At 35.8% G+C, this 26125-nt stretch overlaps 1 protein-coding gene across 1 annotated transcript; it reads right to left on the reverse strand.

Moving 5' to 3' along the window:
* Positions 1–234: 234 nt before the first annotated feature.
* LOC136824855 (cAMP-regulated phosphoprotein 19-like) lies at positions 235–8120 on the reverse strand. The gene is made up of 3 exons (XM_067080833.1): positions 7799–8120; positions 2183–2275; positions 235–1639 (listed from the first exon to the last, which is right to left on the reverse strand). Exons 1-3 carry the CDS (start codon positions 7832–7834, stop codon positions 1400–1402), a joined length of 369 nt encoding a protein of 122 aa, XP_066936934.1. The 5' UTR covers positions 7835–8120; the 3' UTR covers positions 235–1399.
* Between the last annotated feature and the right edge of the window lie 18005 nt (positions 8121–26125).

A 26125-nucleotide genomic window follows, 5' to 3' on the forward strand; every position in this document is an offset into this window, starting at 1 on the left:
CAATAAGACTTTTCGAAAAAAATAGTTTCTAGCTTAAAAGAAAAAAGTTTTATCAAAACGTTAATCGAAAAACAGTAAAACGGTCGATAAACAACATGTTGATGAAATAGAGGTTTTCAAAAGCCTTTTTTTACAACTGGACTCTTTTCCAGACATATAAATTATAGCTTATCAAAATTCATATCAAATTAATTTGAGTTCCATAGACCACAGACCAGCAGATAAAGAAATATATTGGTTTTTAACTTTAAAGATTCTTGATTTTTCTTTAAATTTTATAACAACACATATTCAAGGATTTATTATAAAAAAACCTTATAGCAACAAATATAATTAAACAAAATTTGAGTTTTCTTCAAGAAACAAGACATTTTTTGAAGAGGGGTTTATATACCGGGTGCGCCACAAAAAGATTTCTCTCGTTATATAAAACTGATTTTCTCGAGATCTAAAATTTTAAAGGAACCATTCCTATTCCTTCGGAAAGAAGAAAGATGGACTTAAATTTTGATGGGTCATTTATTAAATTCGATTCATTAGATCAAAAGTTATACTCAATTGAATAAAAAAGTTACGTCCAGATGTGCTCGAAAACGTCAATTTTTTTATGGCGCACCCAGTATAATAATTTACCACTTCCAATAATTCCTGACATTTAAAGATGAAAAGATACTGATTCAAAAAACTGTTGAAATAATATCAAAATATCTCATTGTCATTAAAAAGAAAATGGTCAAGACTAAATCCAATACCATTCTCAGAATCAACCTTTGTTTGAAAAAGCCGAGATCTTGGACTGAACAAATAAGTGTAGCTTTTGATAGTGTCAAAATAAATGGCGAACAAAAATAGTACTTTTCGGTTTTACCAAAAAAATAAAACATAAACAAAAAAGTTACTACATAAAACGATGATAACAGGTGTAGTCTACAGAAACAATATGGGCATAACCAGAGTTCATTTATACGTGATATGGAATAATATAGAGCGTGAGGGGGAAGGGGCAAGGGGCAAGGATTTGGCATATCAAGGTAGATTTAAATTGCTTATGATTGTGTAAAAAAAAGGTTGTTTTCACATCAACAGAGATAAAATCGTAAGGAAAGAAGCCCTTTAACAAAATATTGACGGTGGGGGGTATCAGAGGAAAGTGTTTTTTAAAAAGTAGGTAAAACTATAGCCCAATCATAGGTCTAGAAGAAGCTTCAGAAAGGAATTCAGAAGCTTGACCCAACAATGAAGATCAAATTCCTATCTACAGATATGAGCTATGTACAGTGTTAAGGTGAGAAATGGAACAAAATAAAAATGGATCCATTCCTAATAAACTTAATAAGTTCAAGTCAAGTGACTACAACTTTTCTGGCTAAAAATATTAATTGGGGGTATAATATAAACATTATTCTTGTTCAGTGATATGTTGTTTTGATTTATGCTGCTCACCTTCAGTCACAGCTTTCTCCTCTGGTAGAGCGCTCTGCGGGGGACTCGTGCCGCCTTCTATCAGATTACTCTGTTTGGTAGAGGAGATTTTCCTTTGAGGTAAATTTTCAGGTGTTGGAATGGCTTTCCCAGTTGGAACATTCCTACCATGAGTGCTCTTGGCCATGTTGTAATCCCCAGAATCAAAATACTTTGCCTGGAAAAGATAACACAATAAATATTACAAACCCAGTTCTTCGAAAAGGACTATAAAATACCTTATTTTGATTCCCTCCCAAATATATCAGTTAGAGATGTGTAGAGAAAAGGTAATTCTTAGTTTTGAGCCAACTATGAGCGTGAGACTCACAGACTCAAATTTTCTTACTAGATTCCAAACTAGTTTTACAATCATGATTATCTTTAAAGGTTTCATTTTGACATAAGTATTCCTGTTTCATATCAGACACATATTTCATATAAGGACAGTGTCTTTCTATTGTTAAATTGTGCTGATATAAGCAAAAAAAATGCTTTTCTTTTCCATTTTCTGACCAATATTGCTGCACATCCGTGTCAATCCAATGTGAAAAAGCTTGTGAATTAAAATTGATGAGTAAGCAAACGATATCACTCTTATTTAAAAACAAAACCTTTTAAGCCTGTTTTTTCCCTTTTTTATCACCGACGAAAATACGCCTGAACTTAAAAACATAGATGAATCTAACTTCAATTTTTCAAGCAGCAGCAGATTTCTTACCCCTCCTTTGCCTTGTAAGCGTTTTCTTAGAAAATCAGACTGCCTTGGTGCTCCTTGTGGGAACTTCTGTTTGAAGCGTTCTGCTTCTGGCAACTAGAAAAGAAAGTAAATAAACTTTATTTTCACATTTCTGAATAATTTTCCTGCCCTTTTCCTAACCATAAACTGACAAATTCTGGAATGGCCTTTTATTTAAAATTCTTCTACTGCTGATCCCCTGGCTTCAGCTCTTGAACCATTTAAACTTTGAAACCTTCCTGATTTTTTCCTATCACACCTTGCCACACGAAAAAATGCTGACAACTCTCCCAGAATCTAGGGATTATCAGAAGAAAATATTCCAGTTTTAGAAAAAAACTTCAACGTTGAAGAAATTCTGTTTGGTTAAGCGCATTTCCAGATTTTTTTCCACCAAAATTCTTGAAATTCCAAAACGATTCCAAACTTTTTTACCATTTCTCTCAACAGCTTCGCCATATCCCTCCCTATACACCCTCTTGCATGAACAATGACTTCAACCAAAAGTAACCGAACTTTTTTCAACAAGGCGCTCAATTTATAGATTTTCTCCAGTCACTGTTGGTTGGTCTAATATTGACATCCGTCATATTTTTGACAACCTTCTTTATAGCTGGGAATAATAGGTCAGTTGGATTTGCTGATGGAAACTACATTCCTTTGCTTGGTAATCAGAGATGAATCAACCTTTTATCTATCAGTGATTCAGATCTTCCTAGTATTCCTATCTCTAAAGAAGGGTGTCAGATTTGAAAGAGGGATGTTGACATCAGACAAATTTATGGTAATACCATTCAGTCAGTTAGTCACACTAGCGTCCCGCCAAAATGCGTATCAAAGATTAATGCTGCAAAAGCGCTATATCGTTTAGCTGACTTTCAAGCAAAAAAATGCACTGCAAAACTTATAAAGGGATTCATGAAAAAATAACCCGGCACTTTTTGATGAAATTAACATTCTCAAAAATTATGAGAAATTGCTTAAAATTTGAGCCATAGATGAGAAAATCAGCCAACCTTGAGAACTAATTTGAAGATCAACTTCCCAAGAAAAAGATCTACGGGGGAGGCGGAACCCACCTAGATCCGCGCACTACCGGATAGGCTATTTCTTGGAAATTTTGCCGGACCTCAAACACTGACCCATTTACATGTGCGGAATTGCTTTTACTTTAGCATATAAACAAGCGTATAAAAATCGAAGCGCTGTCTTGGGAATTGAATGACAAATTTTGGTTGGTTATTTTGGCTGCTGCACGTTTTATTTTGTTTCAAACTTTCAAGTTTTTAATTATGTGTCTTGCGAACTTGATTCAGGTAACTCTCATCCTTGATGTTGCAAATACATCCTGTAGATGACTGATGTTGTTTTTTCTGAAAGCTTGATTTCCTAGTGTGACTAACTGTCAGTCAATAGATGTTTTGGTGAATGCGACTGTCTTTTGAATAACTCATTACTCTACATACATTACTTTCTCTCTCTCAGCCAATAAAAATGTGATAAATTATCTTGTCTCTAGGCAGCTCTAGGTAATGCTGTGGAGTAATTAGTTATTCAAAAGACCGTTGCATTCCCCAAAACAACTATACAAAAACCTGGTCTCAAAGCGATGTAAAATACTCAAACTCGACACAGAAAACATTGATTGGACGTTTTGTTTATCAGTAACAAATCATAATTGATATTTTGAGCGCCTTAAAGCTCTTGTAAGAAAAAAAGCTTTTTTTCAGCTTTTGTCTGGATTACCCAATAATGACCCCCTACTAGTGTTATTACTTTTAAAATACCCTTATTAAGACCCTTGAAAAATTATCTACTATTCTAGGAGGCACAGTATGGCCCGAACATACCCGAAAATGATGCCAAAATGTTCTGGCCAAAAATATCAAAACTTTTTTTGCCTGAACATACCTGGGCCAGTTCAGGACTTTTCAAATTCAAGTGGCCTGAAAAAATTTGGGCCATACTGTGGGTTGTGCTATTCTAGTGTTAGACAGGAGAGGGGTGGTGGCCCCCCCCTAGATCTTTTTCTTGGGAAATTGTTCTTCAAATAAGTTTTCAAGGTTAGCTTGGTTAAAATTTTTTCTTCTTCAGCTCAAAATTTGGGCAATTTCTCATAGTTTATGAAAATGTTATTTCATTAAAAAGAGAGTCAAGTAAACATTATAGGCTTTCTCAGCATTATTCTTTGATTTGCAGGACGCTAGTATAACTGACATGTGTGGAATTATGTGTATATATATATGTGAAGAAATAAGAATTTCTGTCCAACTATATTCACTCAGGATATGTGGGTGGCAGAGCAGCATATGCATTTCGTCCTTATTAGGACTCGTCAGCACTACATACTGCACCCTGGCTGGCTAGATCGATTTAGCCAGCATATATATACCGGGTGCACCAAAAAAAAGTATACAACTTTGTCGAGATATTGTGAGCTTCAGGATTTAATTTTTTTGTTCATTCTTTTTTTATCACATAGAGGATGCTCTAACTTGAATTTTGAGATATAATACATTAGGTTTGAAAAAGTAATTCAATAATTATTTAAAAAAAACTGACTTTTTTTTAATGTCGAAATTTCAAAAAATCATTAAAAACAGCGAGCAAACTTTTCTCTTGGCACTCACCTTCTTTACACAAAAAAATACCAAAAAATGCAACTGTGTCCATCAAAACTTGTTACGGAATTTAAGAATATGGTAAGACAAGCTACTCCCATGTGGATAAATATTTTTGGTAAGGCTGAAAATTTTTTTTGGAAATCTCCAAGAGAGGTGTGCTGTGTTACGTGAGAAAATTTAAAAAAAAATCACCATTCCTCAACTAGTTGCTCAAAGAACTTGGGTCTGCATTGAGTTTGCTGGTTTTGAAAATATTCATGACGTGTAAATAAGATGGACAAACCGTTGGCAAAAATATAAGATAGGAGAAAAAAGAATCAAAAAGACAATGAAATTGTGTTTTTGTCATTTTGTCTTATTTATAGCGTGATTGCTGTTTTTAATGATTTTTTGAAATTTCGACATGGAAAAAAAAGTAACTTTCGAACTACTTTTTCAAATTTAATGTATAATAGCTCAAAATTCAAGTTAGAGCATCCTCTATACAATAAAAAAAGAATGAACAAAAAAATATAAATCCTGAAGCTCACAATATCTCGACAAAGTTGTATACTTTTTTTTGGTGCACCCGGTAGTGCGTAAATCAAGGTCTGACAAATCGAAGCGCTTACCTCGGGAATTACCTTATTACACAAATATTACTAGCCATTTTTTATTGAAAAATTTTGTGTTAATAAAAACACCCCTTATCAAAACTAGCCGTGGTGTCCTTGAAAAAGCAAAACAAATTTGTGTTAATTATTTATGCGTTAATTTCAACTTACAAACATGAAATATGTCAGATCTAACAAAATTAATAACGGCACTGTCATCATTGACAATAAAACAAACTATTTTCTGTCAAGAGCTTTGTAAACATTCCAACAACTTCCATCAAAATAATCTATCACAGCTAAGTCAGTTAGTTACACTAGAAAATCAAGCTTTCAGAAAAAACAACATCAGTCATCTACAGGATGTATTTGCAGCAACAAGTTACGGTACAAGAATCAAGTTTGCAAGACAATTAATTAAAACTTGAAAGTTTGAAACAAAATAAAACGTGCAGCAGCCAAAATCAACCAACCAAAATTTGTCATTCAATTCCCAAGACAGCGCTTCGATTTTTAAGGCCCTATATACGCTAAAGTAAAAATGATTCCGCACATGTAAATGAGTCAGTGTTTGAGGTCCGGCAAAATTTCCGGGAAATAGCCTATTCGGTAGTGCGCCGATCTAGGTGGGTTCCGTCTCCCCCGTAGATCTTTTTCTTGGGAAGTTGATCTTCAAATAAGTTTTCAATGTTGACTTGGCTCAAATTTTTTCATCTACTGTATGTCTTAAATTTTAGGCAGTTTCTCATAGTTTTTGAGAATGTTAATTTTCATTAAAAAGCGCCAGGTTATTTTTTCATGAATCCCTTTAGAAGTTTTGCAGTGCATCTTTCCCGTAATTTCGGTCGCCAACTGGGCAGGGTACTCTAGCTAAAACAACATAATATTACCAAAAGTCAATGAGCCATTCCAGAAAATATTTGTATACCCCCGTCGGACGACGTGCATTTATTAATTTTTTCTAGCCTCGGAAATAATTTATCTTTTCCAGTGGTGGTCGGAAATTCCGATGAAAATCTATGTACTTTTGCAAAATGCATCGGGAATTCCACTCTATATCTATTTTGTCTTTTTTAGTTCAATTGCCTTGGAAATTTATACATTTTCTTCTCTCACCTTGGAAATTTTGAATTTTGGTGAAAACCTTTGCCTTTGGAAATCCTGTGTCGTTCGCCCCCCCTGTTACAGACAAATTCTGCTGGAATGGCCCAATGTTTATGATTTGACTATGTATGATATGGCGGTAGTACTCTGCTGATGAGTTTCCATCATGAATTGGGCTATAATAGGGTGGACAGGCCAAAATTTTCCCCTCAATTTTTAGAAACCAAACTAATTTTATTTGAAAGTCCTTACCTTTATGAGAAAAATGAGGGATCATTTATTAGAATTGGTTAAGTGTTCCTAAAGTTATTCCATTTTCAGATCACAAAAAAATCACCTTTTCAAAGAATCGCCTCCTTACACCACGCCAGCAAGAAATAAATTTTCGGAAGCACCAAAATCGCGCCAAAAATGGCGGATGAAATCTAGTCTTCCGTGTGGCTGGGTGTGGGGAGTTTTGCTGGTGCGGTCTGAAAATCGGCCCGATGACTGTTAAACTTTAGCTTATCGCTAATGAGCTGGAAATGATAGCTAAAAACAAATTTTACCACTAGAAAGCTGAAATCCTCAGCTTTCAGATGGTGTATGGTGCTTAAATGAAAAAATCTGCAATCTTGTTAAAAAATTGCAATTTCTTCTTATTTTTCGAAATTCCAGGTACGGCCTGTAGATTTTGAAATAAAGCAGTTTGTGATAGATTGTAGCCTAATCTTACCCTGGGTTTACTAAAAAAACCGGGATTGAAAAGATGAACCAGCTCAATAGCGACAGCCATTTGTCTCAATGTGGGTAAGGAATTTTCCTGTGCCGTGGTCAGCGCTAAATCGCGTTTTCACCTTGATGTCGAAAAACATGAATATCTTTGGAAAGAAAATAGATACCTGGATGCAGCTTTTTTTACTTGTTTCCCTGAGAATTCCTGATTGATTTAAAAAAAAGAATGAACAGATTTGGATGATTTAAAGGTAAGTACTAATGCATTGAAGTTCATTTTTGTAAATTCTTCCTCGTTCCGCGCAAAAAATCCCGACGAGTGCGCACCCTAGCTATAAAATCATAACTTTGCAGGTTAAAGGTAGATCACACTTTTTGTGGGCCTTTAAATGTTTCCATTCTAGACATTTGGGTGACAATGGGCAACTACAATCTACATGCTAATGCAGCATTTAGCATGATGCTAGCTAATGCTACCCACACACAGCACTAAACTGATGAGTTTTCCATCATGAATTGAGCTTTATAAAATCATAATCTTGCATGATAAAGGTAGCTCTTACCTCTTGTGGGCCTTTAAATGTTGCCATTGTAGACATTTGGGTGATAATAGTCAAGAGAAAACAACAATATGCTTAAAAAACTTTTTTTTTGCTTGACAGCTTCTCAGACGAGACAAAGTTGTTTTGTTGATTCAACGTTGAGTAACAAACGCTCCTTATGAATTTGTAAGGTTAAATTCTCAATCTAAATCATCGTCTTCGATACCCTTGTGTTGCTTTTCTTCTCGATTTAAATTAAAATGATGTTGATTTTCTTTGATTTCCTCACTCTTGGCTTTCTTTGGCCTTGGTTGAATCTTCTTGCCTGCGAGTGCGAGCGCTTCCTGAACAAAAAACGCGTTTTCCAAATGTAGATTCGGCAAAACGCGTTTTCAATTAAGCCCTATCTAGACGGAAAAGATGTAAACATTATAAGGCCCGAGTCACATGTAAATGATAAATCACATGACAACATGGCGACGAAAATAAAGATCAAAATCAGAAAAAAGTTGGAAATTATGACATATAAATAGTGAATTAATATCGATTTTATTGATTTCTGAGGGTAGCTGAGAAGTAGGTATTGTAGGGTAACTATGTTTTTGGATATCTAATTGCTCTTTTCTGTCAATTATCACCATCACACGCTTGGCAGAATTTTTTTTAGTCCAGACCCGATCAATCGAACTTGTCGAACCAATCGAACAATCAAACTAATCAAACTCCATCGAACGATTAAAGTTTGATTAAAAAAATTAATCGAACCTAATCGAACACTCACAATTTTTGACAGTTATACATCAAAATGCCTCGAAAATGTCAATATGAAAATTGCGTAATCAGAGAACGTATGTCTTGCTCATTATAAAAAGGCCGAGACAAACTTTCAATAATTGGATTGTAACATCGAGTTAAGTCTCTTTTGTTAAGTCACCAGGGGGTAAATAAAACAGACCTTGATACATTTATCGTTCGTTTCAACTTGGCAATTCGTTTAAAACTCAGCCTCCTAAATATTTGGGGTAGGTAAAATATGTACAAAGAAATTCATACTTTTCCAACCCGGCCAATCTTTAAAAAAGAAGCGAAAAATAAAATGTAATTACCCTTTCCAAATAAACCTCTTCGGTGGCGAGCGTAGTCTACTCTGACGTAATTGTAAAATTTATGTAATGGGAGTTTGACATAGTAATGTAATGTTGTTTGGGGAATTATGAAGTTCTCTGGAATTCCGATTGCATTTATTCAGGTTGATTTTTTATGACTTCTAATGGTACTTTTTCTAACGAGTTTGATTACTCTGTTCTCACACTTATGTCTTTTTTTTTCGCGTCCTTTTTCGTGATTACTTTTATTTATATTTTTAAAGACATGTAAGAAGGCATATTGATGTAACTGTTTGAAGCAACAGCAGTTCGATTAGTTTGGTCAGTAAAAAGTTCGATTAGTTCGATGATATTAAAATCCTCATATCTTCCCTCGCTTGCAAAAACTTTGTCCTGGCACGCGATTGCCAATTTCGACACAGTTCCCGGACTTAACAGCTTGATGTTTATTGTACCCGGATATTTGTCTATCCGGAAAAAAGTCCGTAGCCCCTCTGTTGCGATTTCGCGCGCGGCCTAGTGGCGGAATACTACGCCCGGGCGCCCGCCCGCCCCAACAAACCGCTTCTTCTGGCGCTGAAAGCACCTGGGCCAAAATCCCGCAAAGGCGGGACAAAAATCAGTTTTTTGAATTTGCAAAAAAACGCCACATACAGTAGAAGATCTTTCAAATTCAGTATGTGAACAGTGACAGTGCCGTTATAAATTTTGTTAGATCTGACAAATTGATGTTTGTAAGTGCACTTTATTGTTTTGATTCCCATTGAAGAATCATATTCTGGTTTTCATGTTATTAGATGCTGTTTAAGAGCTTTAGAGCTACACTGATTTCCCGATTTACATTCCGAATTTGGCTTTGAAAAGAAGCTAATATCAGTTAGGGAAACCATCCAGGATCCTGCCATTCTATAAGCCAGCAAAAACTAAATGACACTTGTAACTTAAGTTTCTTACCATTTTCCATTGAAAACAACCAAAAACATTGCTAATTCCCAAAGCCGGAGACCAAAACAAATTATCTTCCAAGATTAAGGCGCCCTTTTGGATCTATTGTTAAGGCCATCTAAAATGGTGGAAAGAGTTGCGGAAAGACAAAGGCGCCCGCTGCTTTGAGGGTGGTAACGCCAAAACGCCCAATATGATCTTCCAACAGAAGGCTAGTTAATTGCCGCGCGAGTTACGTCATGCACTCCACCACAGCGCACAACGAAGCGTGTTTCAAAGAATATCATTAATTATAAGAATATCTTATGTGCTTACCTTCAGTAAACTTTGAGTGCTTCATTGAAAATGAAGAAGGTAAGAAGATAAAAAATGCGCTGGATAATTTTCATTGTAACAGTTTGGTCAATAAAACAAAAGAAAGTCCGAAAAGATCAAATAAAAAGAAACACCATAACTCCAAATTTGAGTCAAAGGCCTTGGAGCGCTGAGGCCATTGTTTTTTCAGAGAAATAAAAAAAACTGAAATATCAACAAAAGCCGAGAAGAAAACGAATACCGGGTAGAGGCTGCTGATCCCGGGGCCTAGGCCAAAGGTAGCCCAACCCACCTGAGTTGTTTTATACTCAGAAGTGGCCGATCAAGCGGAACTTCTTTGGCTTGCTGGCTATCAAAAATCAACCTGGATAAAGACCAAAGACCACATAGCTTTAACACACCAGGTTAGCCCTGGACTACTGAGGTATTACTTTATTTTTTACTTCTTCCGTCCAACATCCAACGTTTCAATATCACATCTCAAGACAAGGGTCCTGTGGCTGGTCACACAGGCATTTTGCCAAATCCTGAGGAGCAGCTGCACATGACAGTGAATGGTTTCCCATGTGCAGCTGATCAGGTATCTGTATCCTGAATTATCTGTTATCTGTATTTGTCTTCCAACTAATTCTTTTCAACTATCCTGTTGGCTACGAAATTCTACTAAACCACTAAGCCAAGTACCTGCCCAGTCTCTGGTTTGGTGTTGTTTGTTTGCAGCCATGCCGACTCAGCAAAACTCTCAAAATACCACAAAAAATGCTGTACCAGTCGATCTCATCAACAATTGGAAGCAAGTACTTGTTGAACTAGCAGAAGAGGCCAGCAATGAAACAATTAGAAACTGCCTCAGACTCTACAATCCAGAAAAGCCAACTAAAGATAACATAAAAACCCTGAAATCATGCCGAAAGGATCCCATCATGGAAACACTGAATTTCCTGTCAAAAACAACCAACACAATGAACAAAGACGAAGCAATTGAAAAATTGTGTGTGGTCATACAGAGCTATTTTCCAGACATATGTCAAATATGCAACCAGTCATATAGAGTAAAAATGCATGACGATTCACTCTTAAAATGCGGCTCCTGTGGACAAGAAGTCCATCGACCATGCTACCTAAAACTGCTAAAGAACATTAATTTGATTGACCAAGACGAGGAATTGAGGGACTTAATCTACCAAATACCTGGTATGTTTTACCTTTGTCAACATTGTCAGGAAAATACGATAAATTTTCCACACAAAACAAGTTTAACCAACACTGCCAATTCCAGTGTGAATCATGTCAACTCTATCCAAACACCTACACAAACAATCAAAACTACCAACACCACATTTGTCGCAAACTCCCCACAACATACACCTGTATCTTCACCTACCAAAAGTATTACTGACCTCTCATCATACACCTCAATATCCTCCACTCGACCTCGATCAAGATCTCTTCCTCCAACGCCAAGGAACCGATCACTACCACTAACACCTAGTGTTATTATAGACAACAACAATGTAAATACAGACAGAACCCTTGATGGTGTTTATCTAGGAAGAACCGACTTCTTGAAGAAAAGATTTCAAAGACAACTTGAAAACAATACTAAGCTTACATCAGACTCTACAGTCCCTCAATCATCTGACAAATCAAAAGATGAAACCGAGATACACAACACACCACCAACCTGCCGATTTTATGTCAAAGGTAAATGCAAGCACGGTATTCGAGGCAAGAACTGCCAGTACAACCATCCAAAAGCCTGCACCAAACTCATGAAACATGGAAACAAGGGTCCAAAGGGATGTAATGCTGGAACTAAATGTAACCAATTCCACCCAAGAATGTGCTCTTCTTCAATCAAGAGAGGTGCATGTTTCAACACCCATTGCACTTTTGCCCATGTCAAAGGCACTCAAAAGAGACCAGAAACTCCAACAAAGAATCATGCTGACACAAATGATTCCTTGGATTTTCTCAAAATCCTGGACAACTTCCGTCTGCAAAGTCTCAAACCACCACCACACACCCATCTCTCTCAAAATCTCCAACAAACACACCAACCACACCATCTACAGGACAATTTTCTTCCAAACCACCAATCAACAAGAACCCTGCACTAACAACCTTTGCTTTCTTGAACATACAAGGTTTATGTCCACAAACCGCACCATCTTGTGTTCCCTATATCAGAGATATCTTGACAACTGAAAATCATATTTTTATTGGATTAACAGAAACTTGGCTATCACCCAACCACAAAGCTGGAGAACTAGAAATCGAAGGCTACACCTTACATAGAAAGGACCGTGATCGTGATAAACCCAAACAAGGAAGATACAGTGGTGGTGTTGCCTTCTATCTGAGGGATGACATCTCTCCATTGTTCAAACCCCTACTCGAATTCTCAAATGGTGTAAATGAAGGACTTCTACTTTACTCTGAAGATCTTAACATTATCATTGGAATTCTATACAGACAGCCAACAAACCCAAATCACAAATCAGATGCACCAGAATTCGCAGAGCTTATATCATCAATAGTATCAAAGATTGAAACTCTCTATGGTTGCTGTCCTGATCTTTACATTTGCGGTGATTTTAACATTCCACATACACTCTCAAACCAACAATGTGTACCTACAATGAACTGTGACAGATCACTCGTAAAAATTTTAGATGAATTCGCACTACAGTTCAACCTTTCTCAAATTGTGAATAAATCCACACACACCAACGGAAATATTTTAGACTTTCTTTTAACAAACAATACAGACATGATCTTTAACTACCAAACAACACCAACCATATACTCCGATCACTACAACATTGAGGTTGTTACACATTTATCTTTTAACAAAACTAGAATTACTGATACAGAAAAAATTTTTAACAATGACTTCGACAAATTCAACTTTTACAATAACAAAATAGACTGGGAAAACGTCAATAAAACTTTGGATGATATTGATTGGGAAAATATTTTAAAAACTTATGATTCTAACCCTGATGAACAATACAATGTATTCCTTGAGAAATGCATTGATGTTATCACCAAAAGCAACATTCCTTTACGAAAACCGATAAAGAAAACAATTATTCCACGCGATCGTCGAATTCTTATGCGAAAAAGAAAGAAACTGAAGAAAAGACAGCTCAACAAGAACACAAAGTCAAGATTGATTGATATCGAACTAAAATTACAAAGCAGCTATGCCAACGAAAGGTACAACCAAGAGCTAGATGCAATCTCCAAAATCAAAGTGAACCCCAAATTCTTCTACTCTTACGCAAAAAGATTTTCTAAAACCAAACCTAAAGTGGGACCATTATTAGATCCCATCACAAATAAGCTAACAGACAATAACCTTCAGATGGCCAATATACTTCAAGATCAATATAAATCTGTATTCACACCACCAAAATCACAATATGAAAACCCTGATCTCAATCCTTCGCAAGTTACGGAGAAACTTGATTACTTTGACCTCACAGAGGACGACTTTATTAGAGAGATACAAACCCTCTCTTCAAACTCAGCTGCTGGCCCAGATGGCTTTCCAGCTATATTTCTACTCAAAAACAAATCACAGCTTGCAAAACCACTCAGATTGATATGGCAGAACATTCTTGACAAAGGATTCACTCCGAAGATACTGAAAACAAGTTACATCACCCCTATTTTCAAAAAAGGAAATCAAGGATTGGCTGAAAACTATCGCCCTGTCGCTCTTACATCACACGTCACTAAAGTTTTTGAAAAGATTGTAAGAAAAAATTTGCAAGATCATCTGGAAAGAAACAACCTCTACAACAGCAACCAACATGGATTTAGGTCAGGAAGATCCTGCTTAAGCCAACTGCTTGCTCACACTGAACGTCTAATCCACTATATTGAAAATGGCTACAATGTAGATGTCATCTATCTTGATTTCAGTAAAGCATTTGACCGTGTTGATCACTCGATACTGCTACAGAAACTTGAAAGAAATGGCATTTGTGGAAAACTTCTATCCTGGATAAAGTCATTTCTTACAGGGAGAACACAGAGAGTCTCTGTCAACACAACGCTATCCAAAAATGCAGATATCATATCCGGGGTGCCTCAGGGTTCTGTGCTAGGTCCCCTTCTGTTTCTTGTAATGATACAGGATATTGATGAAGATATATACAACGCTGTCCTGTCTTCATTTGCGGATGACACCAGGCTGATGAAAGCACTGGCCAGTCAAAATGATGTCCAACTTCTCCAAAACGATCTCAACTCAGTATACAAATGGTCAGAGATCAATAATATGCAACTGAATGGACTCAAATTCGAACATATGCAATATGGAAAAAATGAAGAGCTGAAACCCTATTCAGTTTATTATTCTGATACTCGAGATCAAATTGAAACAAAAAGCCAAGTCAAAGACCTTGGAGTTACTCTAGATGTAGATATGAGCTACAATCAACACATCAAAAACCAAATCAACAAAGTGAAATCTATCAGCTCTTGGATATTTCGTACTTTCAAGACAAGGGACAAAGATGTCATGTTAACCCTTTGGAAGTCACTTGCCATTCCACACCTTGACTACTGCTCTCAACTATGGTCTCCATCAAAGAGATGTCTCATTCAAGAACTAGAGCTGCTACAAAAATCATTCCTGAACGGTATCCCCTCGTTGAGCCACTTAAACTATTGGGAAAAATTGAACCAACTGAAAATCTACAGTCTTGAAAGAAGAAGAGACAGGTACAGAATCATTTACACGTGGTGCATACTAGAAGACATTGCCCCCAATTTCAACTACAATGACGAGGCAGGCGGCGTGCATTCTTACACAAATCAGAGACTGGGTAGAAAATGCAATTTGAAAGCTATAAATGTCAAACATAAAAATATCTGGAGAGGTTGTCTCTCACAAGAAGGACCAAGGCTCTTCAATGCTCTGCCAAAATCCCTTAGAAACCTCACAAACTGTACCAAACAAACTTTTAAACAGCATCTTGACCAATTCCTCAGTACACTGCCAGACGAACCGCTGCTTCCTAATTATTTCAACTTCAGGAGAGCTGACTCTAACAGTACAACAGTAATGGTCAATCATCGGATTCAACGAATTGGATGAGTACCATAAAGTACATAATCAATAACGAAGTATCACGAAGTAAGTAAGATTCATTCTGACATCAAAAATCTTGAAGTAACAGACGAAGTGATCTCATGTAAAATATGCTATATTTCGTATTCTATCTAATACATCATTCAGGCAAAAAGTAAGTACAAAGAATAAAAGCTACTATTTATAAAAGTCATGGTAAAAATCGTAAAAATGTTATCAATAAAAAGGCAATTAAAATGTAAAATTGGCTAAGTATAATGATCCGAAGTGACTGATGATGAAAAGAAACTAATCTCGAGAGAAATTAAACAAAGAAAAGAAGGCTACGAAAACAAATATAACTCTCTCGAGGCTTTCAGGCCACTATTCAAAATTGGGTGATGTCTTTTAATATATAAAGCCTCTTTGATGAGCAAAATACTCCAATTGTTTGCGGAGTCGATAATTTTTGTATTGTCTTTGACCAAATTGATGTAATACAATCTTTCATCCCCACGAGTAACGTTGTCAATATCAAAAAGCAACATTGTTCTTAGATAATTTAATTGGTTGCATTCTCTTAAGTGATCGAAAATGGCACTATCCTTTCTTGTTGCATGTTCAACACAGCGTTCATGTAAATTCCTTTCAGTTTTTCCAATATACGCGGCAGAGCACCAGGACAACAAAAGCGATATACAAACATTAGCTTTGTAATCATCAGGGGTTTTGTCTTTGTTGTTTGTAAAGAAATTAACTTTGGTCGTAGAAAATGACGTTTTAAAGTGTAATCTTTTGTCAGGGCGAATGCATCTTTTTAATTTATTTTTGAGGGAATGTGTCATCTGTTTACTTTTATCACCAAAGTATGGTAATTTTAACCAAATAACTGTCTCATTTTCATTGGTTTCTTTCGTTTCTAATCGTGGGCAGTTAACTTTGTCAAGCGTTGTCTTAATGATTGAGTTGCTAATTTTGCATGGGAATGAATTCCAAGAAGCGAATTTGCGAATTTTGGACAGTTCTTGTTTGAGTTTACAATCTGAGCAAATACGTTTAGCTCTGTTAACCAAACTTCGAATCCGAGCGGTTCTGAATTTCCAATCTTCATAGCTATTGAAATTGGAATATTGTCCTGTGTTTGTGTCTTTTCGAAAGATTGATAACCCATCTGGAGCAATCTCAAGGTCGAGAAAATGAGGTATTTCTTGATCGAAGTTATCTACGGTAAACTGTATGTTTTTATCAAAGGCATTCATAGGTTCATGAATTTTAGTTAAATCAGAGGATTTGATGACTAGAAGTGTGTCATCAACATATCGGCCATAAAATTTAATTGTGCCATCATTAATGAGTTTAGTGATGACTTTCTGTTCTAATTCCGTCATTATTATGTTAGCAAGCACTGGTCCCATAGAACTACCCATACTAACACCATTAATTTGTTCGTACAATTGCCCATTGCACGAAAAAACAGTTTTTGTACAAGTGTCCTTGATCAGTTTCTTTAATGTAGATTTCTTAAGATTTGTTTGAATAAGATTTTGGTTGTATACGCGGTTTAGAATGACGTTAATTGTACGAGTCAATGGCACGTTTGTAAATAAAGAGGTAACGTCAAATGAAACAAAGACATACCCTTCGTCAAACAGGTGTTTAGGGATATCCTTAATTCTAGCTGCTGCATCAAATGTATCTTTGATTGTGTAATCGTTCATGGTGAGTGGATTTAGAAGATTGGTTAGGAATTTCCCAACGTTGTAGTGTGTGGAGTTGACGGTGTCGATAATTGGACGAAATTTAGGTAAGGTTTCGTACTTCTTGTGTATTTTAGGTAAGCTGTGCGCTCGAGCCGGTTTTGCGTGCTTTGGTCTCATAGAATTATACTGTTCATCTGTTATTTCTTCACGTTTATTGATAGTTTTGAGATATTTGCGTAAAGTTCTTAAACGTGTGAAGGTAGGATCCGTTTCTATTTTCGAGAATTTAGTTTTATCCTCGAATAAATGTGACATAGATGTACGGTAATCATTCATATCGATTAGAACAACACCATTTCCTTTGTCTGGTTTGAGTATTGCCACATCTTTCTTTAACTTCTGGATCAGTTTGATACTTTTAGAGTCTTTGTAGAAACGGGGATCATCAATATCAAGGACGTTGAAAATAAAGGCTCGAATAGAGTTCTTAGCCTTCTCGCAAATTCGCTTCTTGGAATTCATTCCCATGCAAAATTAGCAACTCAATCATTAAGACAACGCTTGACAAAGTTAACTGCCCACGATTAGAAACGAAAGAAACCAATGAAAATGAGACAGTTATTTGGTTAAAATTACCATACTTTGGTGATAAAAGTAAACAGATGACACATTCCCTCAAAAATAAATTAAAAAGATGCATTCGCCCTGACAAAAGATTACACTTTAAAACGTCATTTTCTACGACCAAAGTTAATTTCTTTACAAACAACAAAGACAAAACCCCTGATGATTACAAAGCTAATGTTGTATATCGCTTTTGTTGTCCTGGTTGCTCTGCCGCGTATATTGGAAAAACTGAAAGGAATTTACATGAACGCTGTGTTGAACATGCAACAAGAAAGGATAGTGCCATTTTCGATCACTTAAGAGAATGCAACCAATTAAATTATCTAAGAACAATGTTGCTTTTTGATATTGACAACGTTACTCGTGGGGATGAAAGATTGTATTACATCAATTTGGTCAAAGACAATACAAAAATTATCGACTCCGCAAACAATTGGAGTATTTTGCTCATCAAAGAGGCTTTATATATTAAAAGACATACACCAATTTTGAATAGTGGCCTGAAAGCCTCGAGAGAGTTATATTTGTTTCGTAGCCTTCTTTTCTTTGTTTAATTTCTCTCGAGATTAGTTTCTTTTCATCATCAGTCACTTCGGATCATTATACTTAGCCAATTTTACATTTTAATTGCCTTTTTATTGATAACATTTTTACGATTTTTACCATGACTTTTATAAATAGTAGCTTTTATTCTTTGTACTTACTTTTTGCCTGAATGATGTATTAGATAGAATACGAAATATAGCATATTTTACATGAGATCACTTCGTCTGTTACTTCAAGATTTTTGATGTCAGAATGAATCTTTTCGGACTTTCTTTTGTTTTATGATTTTAAAATTATCGGCTGGTTATGGAGTTTGGTCAATCATCGCTGAAAGTTTGAAAAAGTTTTTCTGACGCAAAAAAAAATCTCAGCCAATTAAAAGCACAGTGTGCTTATACTTACTATGTTTGCTACATCGTCTAGGCTAAAAGAAGTGCGAAAAGACACGAACGCCATTTTTTAATGAGTGATGTTATGATTTTTTTGATTGCGGCCGCATACAGGAACTCGCCAAATGTTCTTAACTGAATATAGGGTGGCGGAGCAGCACAAACTTGTCGAACAAAATTGGTTTATCAAACTGATCGCACCGAAACCCATTGATCGAACTTTATCGAACACTCACAATCTTAATCTTAGAGTGCGATTAATTTATTTAATCAAACTTTAATCGTTCGATGGAGTTCGATTAGTTCGATTGTTCGATTGGTTCGACAAGTTCGCACAAGTGTTACGCGTAAGCCAAATCGCGTATTACGAACAACCTCTAAATTGCCGAGTACAGGAGAAAAAAAATCGAAATTCAAAATGGCGGCCAAGGCCACGATGATAACTATCAAAAATCTTCGTTTTTCATTCAGCTATTGCAGCTCAATAAATCAATGAAATAATTTGAAATAAAAAGTAAACAAACCTTGAACCTTTCATGAATCCAAATAAATAAAAGTATTCATCTAAAGTGAAGATTACATTTCAAAATAAAACGATTTCCAAACCAACCTAAAGTAAGTCTCTGCCAACTAAAAACTTCTCTGCGGGGTCACTGACAAGGCGTTACGACTTCAGACTTTAGATTCCAATTCTTGTATAGGCTGCAACTACACTGCCAAATGATATGTATTACAAAAACTTCCAATTGGGTCCATAAGTTAAGAAAATGAGATTATCTTATAGCACGGGGGTTCTGTTTTTAAAAACAAACTTCAAAATAAAATTGTTAATGAGCTTGTTACTTAACATATCACTTACTTACATAATTCATTTATGATATAACACCCCTTTCTTAAATAAATGGCCTCTTAAAGTCTTTTATGTTTGCCGCAAGAAGGAAGAAAAATTTAATTTGACCCCCAGTTTTTTCTCTCGTTTTCTAGCCATTTCGCGCGTGTTAGTGTAGACACAACTTTAATCCGGGGAAATGAAGCATTTTCATTGGTCTAAAATCACAGATGGTCACGTGACCAGAATTTTTATCCAGGGAAATGCCGTGGCCGCAATGTTTTGCTTTAGTGAGATTGACCATTTTGTTGTTTAGATTTGAGCGGGCAAAATTTCTGTACAAACCAAAATATGGCTTCGTTGGAATACCGGTTGAAACACTTGTGTTCGATTGATCGGGTCTGGTTTAGTGTCATATCATACATACAGTTTACAGTTACAGCCGTGATGAAGTCGGGTAACTTGCATCAAAGGAGGCTAACATGCATAGCCCTCAAATGACTGACCAATCAAAGCAGCAAAATTTCAAAACAAATGAACTACGCAGCTTTGCTTGCAGCTCTACTCTACCATTTTTGTTTTGATTTAATTTTGTAATTCCAGGCTGGAGGAAGTAAGTAAGTAAGTAAGTCAGTGTAGACCTAACTCTTCACATAAAAATTACAGGAAACGCATGTTTGGACTTTGTACCCTATGCTGCACTCAAGCACTTAAGCTAAAGTCCTGCAAAGGCGGGACAAAAATCAGTTTTTTGAAGTTTGCAAAAAAACGCCACATAGAAGATCTTTCAAATTCAGTATGTGAATAAAGCAGTAAAATATTTGAATACTATCCATTGATGACCCGCGGCACTATCGTAAAGCTAGAATCGCTTCGCGTACTATTCGCTTGAGAAAATGATTGACAGATTTAAGTTTTTCACCCGCGCAGGAGTTTGCGGAGCGTTCTCGGCTCAATCCTCGGACCGCGCTAAAAATGGTAGACTGAGCTGTGATAGATCATTTTGATGGAAGTTGTTGGAATGTTTACAAGGCTCTTGACAGAAAATCGTTTGTTTTATTGTCAATGATGACAGTGTGGTTATTAGTTTTGTTAGATCTGACAAATTGATGTTTGTAAGTGCACTTATTAGTTTTGATTCCCATTGAAGAATCATATTCTGGTTTTCATGTTATTAGATGCTGTTTTAGAGCCATAGGTCTACACTGTAAGTAAGTAATAGTTTATTTCATGTTGACGAAAAGGTAGCAACAAAGTCTAATAAAAGTCAACGCTACTTTACAATTAAAAAAGACTAATGTTTTGTTGGCAGCTCATCGTCGCTGGTACTGAGGCTAGATATTGACAGCTTTTGGTTGGCAAAGTTTTTGTTTGTTTTCATTATCAAGTGAAGGTTATCTGTTCTGGGACTTCCTCTCACATGCCAAATGAAATCACCATCACATTCGGAGTTCCATTTTTTAGCTTTTTCGCACATCTCTTTGATTTTTCTTCTTTCATTGATGGTGAAATCATCAGTGATGCTTAGATGATATCCAAGCCACTTCAACTTTTTTAAGGCTTTAAGGTTGCTCATGATTCTTTCTTTTTCTTCTTCACTTTGCAAGATCACCTTTATCGGACAATTTTTCTTCGGCCCATTTTCATGTTCGAACCCAATACGATGTTGATGCGTTGGTTTGATGTCGCGGATGCCGATATCTTTGAGCAGATCCTCAATTTCCTTTTTGTCCTTTTCTTGATCTTCTTCTTTCGTGTCTTCAGCTTGTTCACGGAGTCCATGAATTATGATGTTTTTTCTTCTTGATTCGATGTCTCGTTTTTCTCTCCTCTCCTCTTCTATTTGTTCCGCAACAACAGATTTAAGATTTTCTTTGTGCGCTTTGGTTATATCAGTGTAGGTTTTACGGGATGACTCTTTCATAAAATCTTTTGTCTGTTGTATCTCTTCTTTTATCATTTTCCTTGTTTTGGATTCTAGGTCGCTCATCTTTTGTGTTAGCATTGTTTCGATGTCTTTGTTGATGACTTCTCGGTTTTTGGTCAGTTGTTTTTTGAGTTTTTTGATTTCGTCGTCTTTTTTAGCAATCTGCTCTTGCATCATATGGTACTTGTTTTCTCCGATTTTACTTCTTAAGGATCTCGTTATTCGCACACAATTGTGACATACATATTGATTATTGTCAAGATTGTGTCAATATTTGCAGTTGGTAAAGCTAAAGTGGCAATTGTGTGCATTTGTAATGTATATACCATACGTTGGCAGCTACGGCATTTGAGTCGATTTTGATCTTCATCGTCAATACACGTAACAAGGGTGCATGTTGCAGTTGTGTTTGCTGCTTCAATTGGTGGGTCTTGGGTGTTTTTATCGCGATTTTTGTTCATATTTAGCGAATTTCGATGCTTCTTTGAGTTTCCACCATTTTTTTGAAAGCAATGCAGAACACGTCTTGACTATTTGACGTCAAATAAAAAAATGTAATGACCTGGAATTAGTGAACAGCACGCCTAATATTCGGCGTGAGGCAGTAATTACTTTTGGGGTATTGGTGTAAGGATTGAATATAAAGTACTGTGCGATTGGGTAACTTGCATCAGTGGAGGCTAACATGCATAGCCCTTATTAAATGAATGACCAGAAAGTCATCTACAGGTTGTATATGCAACAACAAGGATGAATCAAGTTCAAGTTCCCAAGACAATTTAAAAAATATAAATTGAAACTTAAAATGAGACAAAATGATCGATTGTGAACGTGCAGTAACCAGAATTAGGACGGCCAAAGGTCGCGCCTCACACGTTAACGAATTTGCAATTTTAGTAAAATAAAGTTTGGGGTGAAATATCTTACCATAGGCATATGAACAGTTAGAAAGACTCACAATGGCTATTTTCTTTTGTTCTAGCCGTACATGTTGAACTGGTGGTACATTCATAAAAAAATTCTTTCTCTTTTTTAAAAATTTTGATTGATAAGAAATGTGACGTAACCATACCTTTTATTTTGCGAAAGGGGGGATAATTATGCGTGAAAGTATGAATAAATTTTCTTCCATGAATTTGTTATTTTTGTGTTTGTAGAGAAATATTTCAGTCAGACAGAAGGCTTTTTGTTGATTTATGGTAAAAATCAGGAAGCATAACATATAGAAAACTTCCAAAAAACTCTTGCAAAATTGAATTTATGAAGCAGAAGTTTTAAGTTTATTCTCGATGGTTTTACTTGGTTTTACCCGTAACTCATTGATTTATATTGCAATTTTATTTTTAATTAAGTTTATTCAGAACATTTAATTTTATGGATTAAAACCTCCCAATTACTTACTTAATTTCCATGTTAACAAAAAAGGCTACAAGCCCGCTAGATTGATTGATAAAAAAACTTAATTTCCATGTTAACAAAAAAGGCAGCCCGCTAGATTGATTGATAAAAAAATTTGCATTCACAAAATATCACTAGTTTATGCAAAACAAATAAAGAAAAAAATTACTGACGCAAAATACTGTAACTTTGGATAGCCAAATGGCTAAACATTAAAATTTGGAGGGAAGCTACCTTTCATCATTGTAAACAATATATTCTATAGCCTTTTTGTAGCCCTTTGTAGTTAAGAAGATAATGTGCTGGAGAATACGAAATACCTCGAAAAATGAAGTGTTATAAGTATGAATATCTCCTCTTTAGGGTAGATCGTCAAATGGCAAAGTCAAAAAATTCAAAGTGTAATATTTTTTTGTGAAAATTTAATCTATTGTAAGACATTTTGCGCAATATTTAACCTCCTAGGTCAAAAATCCAGCATTCCCCAGGGGGGTCTTTGATTCGCACTAAAGTGAAAAATGAGTAAAAATGGCATTTTTTGCCCATTTTAAGACTATAAAAGGCCAGGAAAGGGTCAAAATGGTTTCTAAATGGTGTCGTGTACTAATATTCAACACAAAAAGACAAAATAACCCCAGCGAGATTGCTCAATGTTTCAATTTCAGGCTAAAAAGGCTGATTTTCTCCGATTCTGGGTAGCAAAATGCATGAAAGCAACATTTTTGAGGACCCACAACTTTTAAGCTTTTTAAGGTACACACTTGAAATTTTCAGCTATGAAACACTTCATAGAAAGCTCCAGGAAAAATCAAACTTGAGTTTTCAAAAATTACCTATAAATCACTAATGGCGCCCTAGAAATTGAGTTTTTATGCTAAATTCCAATATTTCAAGCTAAAACTTGGTTTTCTTGGGCTAAAATCTCTAAAATGATTTCAAATGATGTCCTGAAATCTTTGGATCTTGGAAGTATTCTGAAAATACTCTGGGAGGATCAAAATGGTTTGGGTCAGAAATTTGCCCAAGTCTGCCATTATAGTATTGCATTTCCCACTAAAACGCGATATTTAGAGTTAAAGTCTAATTTTCTCAGGCTAAAATCTCAAAAATGGTTTCAAATGGTGTCCTGAAATCTTTTGGTGTTAAAAGTATTCTGAAAATACTCTGGGAGAATCTAAATGGTTTGGGTCAGAAATTTGCCCTAGTCTGCCATTATGGCATTGCATTTCCAACTAAAACGCGATATTTAGAGTTAAAGTCTAATTTTCTCAGGCTAAAATCTCAAAAATGGTTTCAAATGGTGTCCTGAAATCTTTTGGTGTTGAAAGTATTCTGGATATACTCTGGCAGAACCAAAATGGTTTGGGTTAGAAATTTGCCAAAGTCCGCCATTATGGAATTGCATTTCCAACCAAAACGCAATATTTAGAGCTAAACTCTAATTTTCTCAGGCTAAAATCTCAAAAGTGGTTTCAAATAGGGTCCTGAAATCTTTTGGTGTTGAAAGTATTCTGGAAATACTCTGGGAAAACCAAAATGGTTTGGGTCAGAAATTTGCCAAAGTCTGCCATTATGGAATTGTATTTCATTCTAAAACACAATGTTTTGAGTAAGCTTGAGTGTTCTTCCTAAAGAAATAAAATTCATAATGGCAGACTTTGGCATATATATGTCCATTGTGAACCACTGTGATTTTCCTTGATTGTTCCCAGAATACTTTCAACACAAAAGATTTAACAATTTAACATTAGTTTGGATAGAATAAAAACATACCTGATCAACACAACCAAACCTTCTGTCTTGCGTTTACTCTTTCCTTCACAACAACTTTCGTTTTTGCTTATGTAGGTTTTAAAATCCACAAGTAATGAACCTCTTATAGCTTTATCTGAATAAATCTGGTTGAAAACCTTCTATCAGGTTTCATTCCCTATGTTTTTTATCCACGTGGTGAACCGGTTTCCCCAATTTCCCGATAATTAAAAAATGGAACTTTCCCAAGGGCGCCATTGGGCGTACCGCCATCGCGAAATATTTTTCGTGAAAATTTACCGTATTCTAACGCTAATATAATCTAGATAGGAAACAAATATTAAATTTGATCTTTTTTTGCTCGCATTTCTAAATTTCAAGATAAAAAGAATTTACGAATTATTTTCTTTAACGGGCGTTGAATCGACATTGACATAGTTAATGATGTCATAATCAATGTCGTGCATATTTTGTCAGCGCTGTGCATATTTTGTCAACATCCTTTTCATTGGATAAATACCACTAAAATATACAAGATAAGTAAACATAAATTTATCGCCCGCGAGCACGGCTTAGCTAAGCGCACCTCTCTTATTCATTATCTAAGAATTGAAGCGGGCAAAGATTACCGCGCGGCTGATAGCGGACGAAGGTTTTTTGAAGATATTTTCAATTATAATTCAAGGTAGAACAAACTAAACATAGAAAGGGGGTATTTTTTAGTGCTTTATACGATGATCGCTATTTTTTTTGAATTCTATGTTTAGATTTTTCTACCCAGCCCCGTTGCTATGTACACGCGCCCTGTTGCTAAGACCTTTGCTTGAAATCGAAAGCGAAACCAAGATTATTCAGCGCAAACTGCCGTTTGCGTAATATCGATAAAGTGAAATGAGGTCCTGACTGCATAGTATATCAAGAATACTTTCAACACCAAAAAATTTCAGGACACCATTTGAAACCATTTTTGAGATTTTAGCCTTAGAAAATCAGACTTTAACACTAAATATCGTATTTTAGTGGGAAATGCAATACCATAATGGCAGACTTGGGCAAATTTCTGACCCAAACCATTTTGTTTCTCCCAGAGTATTTTCAGAATACTTTCAACACCAAAAGATTTCAGGACACCATTTGAAACCATTTTTGAGATTTTAGCCTGAGAAAATTAGACTTTAACTCTAAATATCTCGTTTTAAGTGGAAATGCAATGCCATAATGGCGGATTTGGGTAAATTTCTAACCCAAACCGTTTTGATTCTCCCAGAGTTTTTCCAGAATACTTTCAACACCCAAAGTTTCAGAACACCATTTGAAACCATTTTTGAGATTTTAGCCTGAGAAAACCAAGAGAATTTATTCAGCTTCTAAAAAAATCCGCATTCTCATTCTTCTTTGTTTCTAAAATATTAAGGAAAACCCGCTGTGCGGTCTGCCATATTCCTTCTCCTCAAAAACGGCACCGAAAAATTTTTTCACCATGCTTTCACCACTTGATTCCTGCTTTTTCCCAATCAATCACAACGCTTTGCCCAGGTTTTCCTCTGGATTCAAAAGAAACATTTTAGTTTTGTTTTCTGATTTTCTTTCTTTTCTTCTTTTTAAATGTGAAAACCTTTTTTCAATCTCTTTTTCACATCATTCGTAGTAAACAAAAGTTTGAAGCTGGTTGACTGATTTTCAAGGCCACGAAAGGTAAAACCCCAATTTTGGGGTTGCCGAGATTTG

This window comes from Clytia hemisphaerica, unplaced genomic scaffold (genome assembly GCF_902728285.1).
Source record: "Clytia hemisphaerica strain Z4C2 unplaced genomic scaffold, Clytia hemisphaerica genome assembly, whole genome shotgun sequence".
Taxonomy (NCBI): Eukaryota; Metazoa; Cnidaria; class Hydrozoa; order Leptothecata; family Clytiidae; genus Clytia; species Clytia hemisphaerica.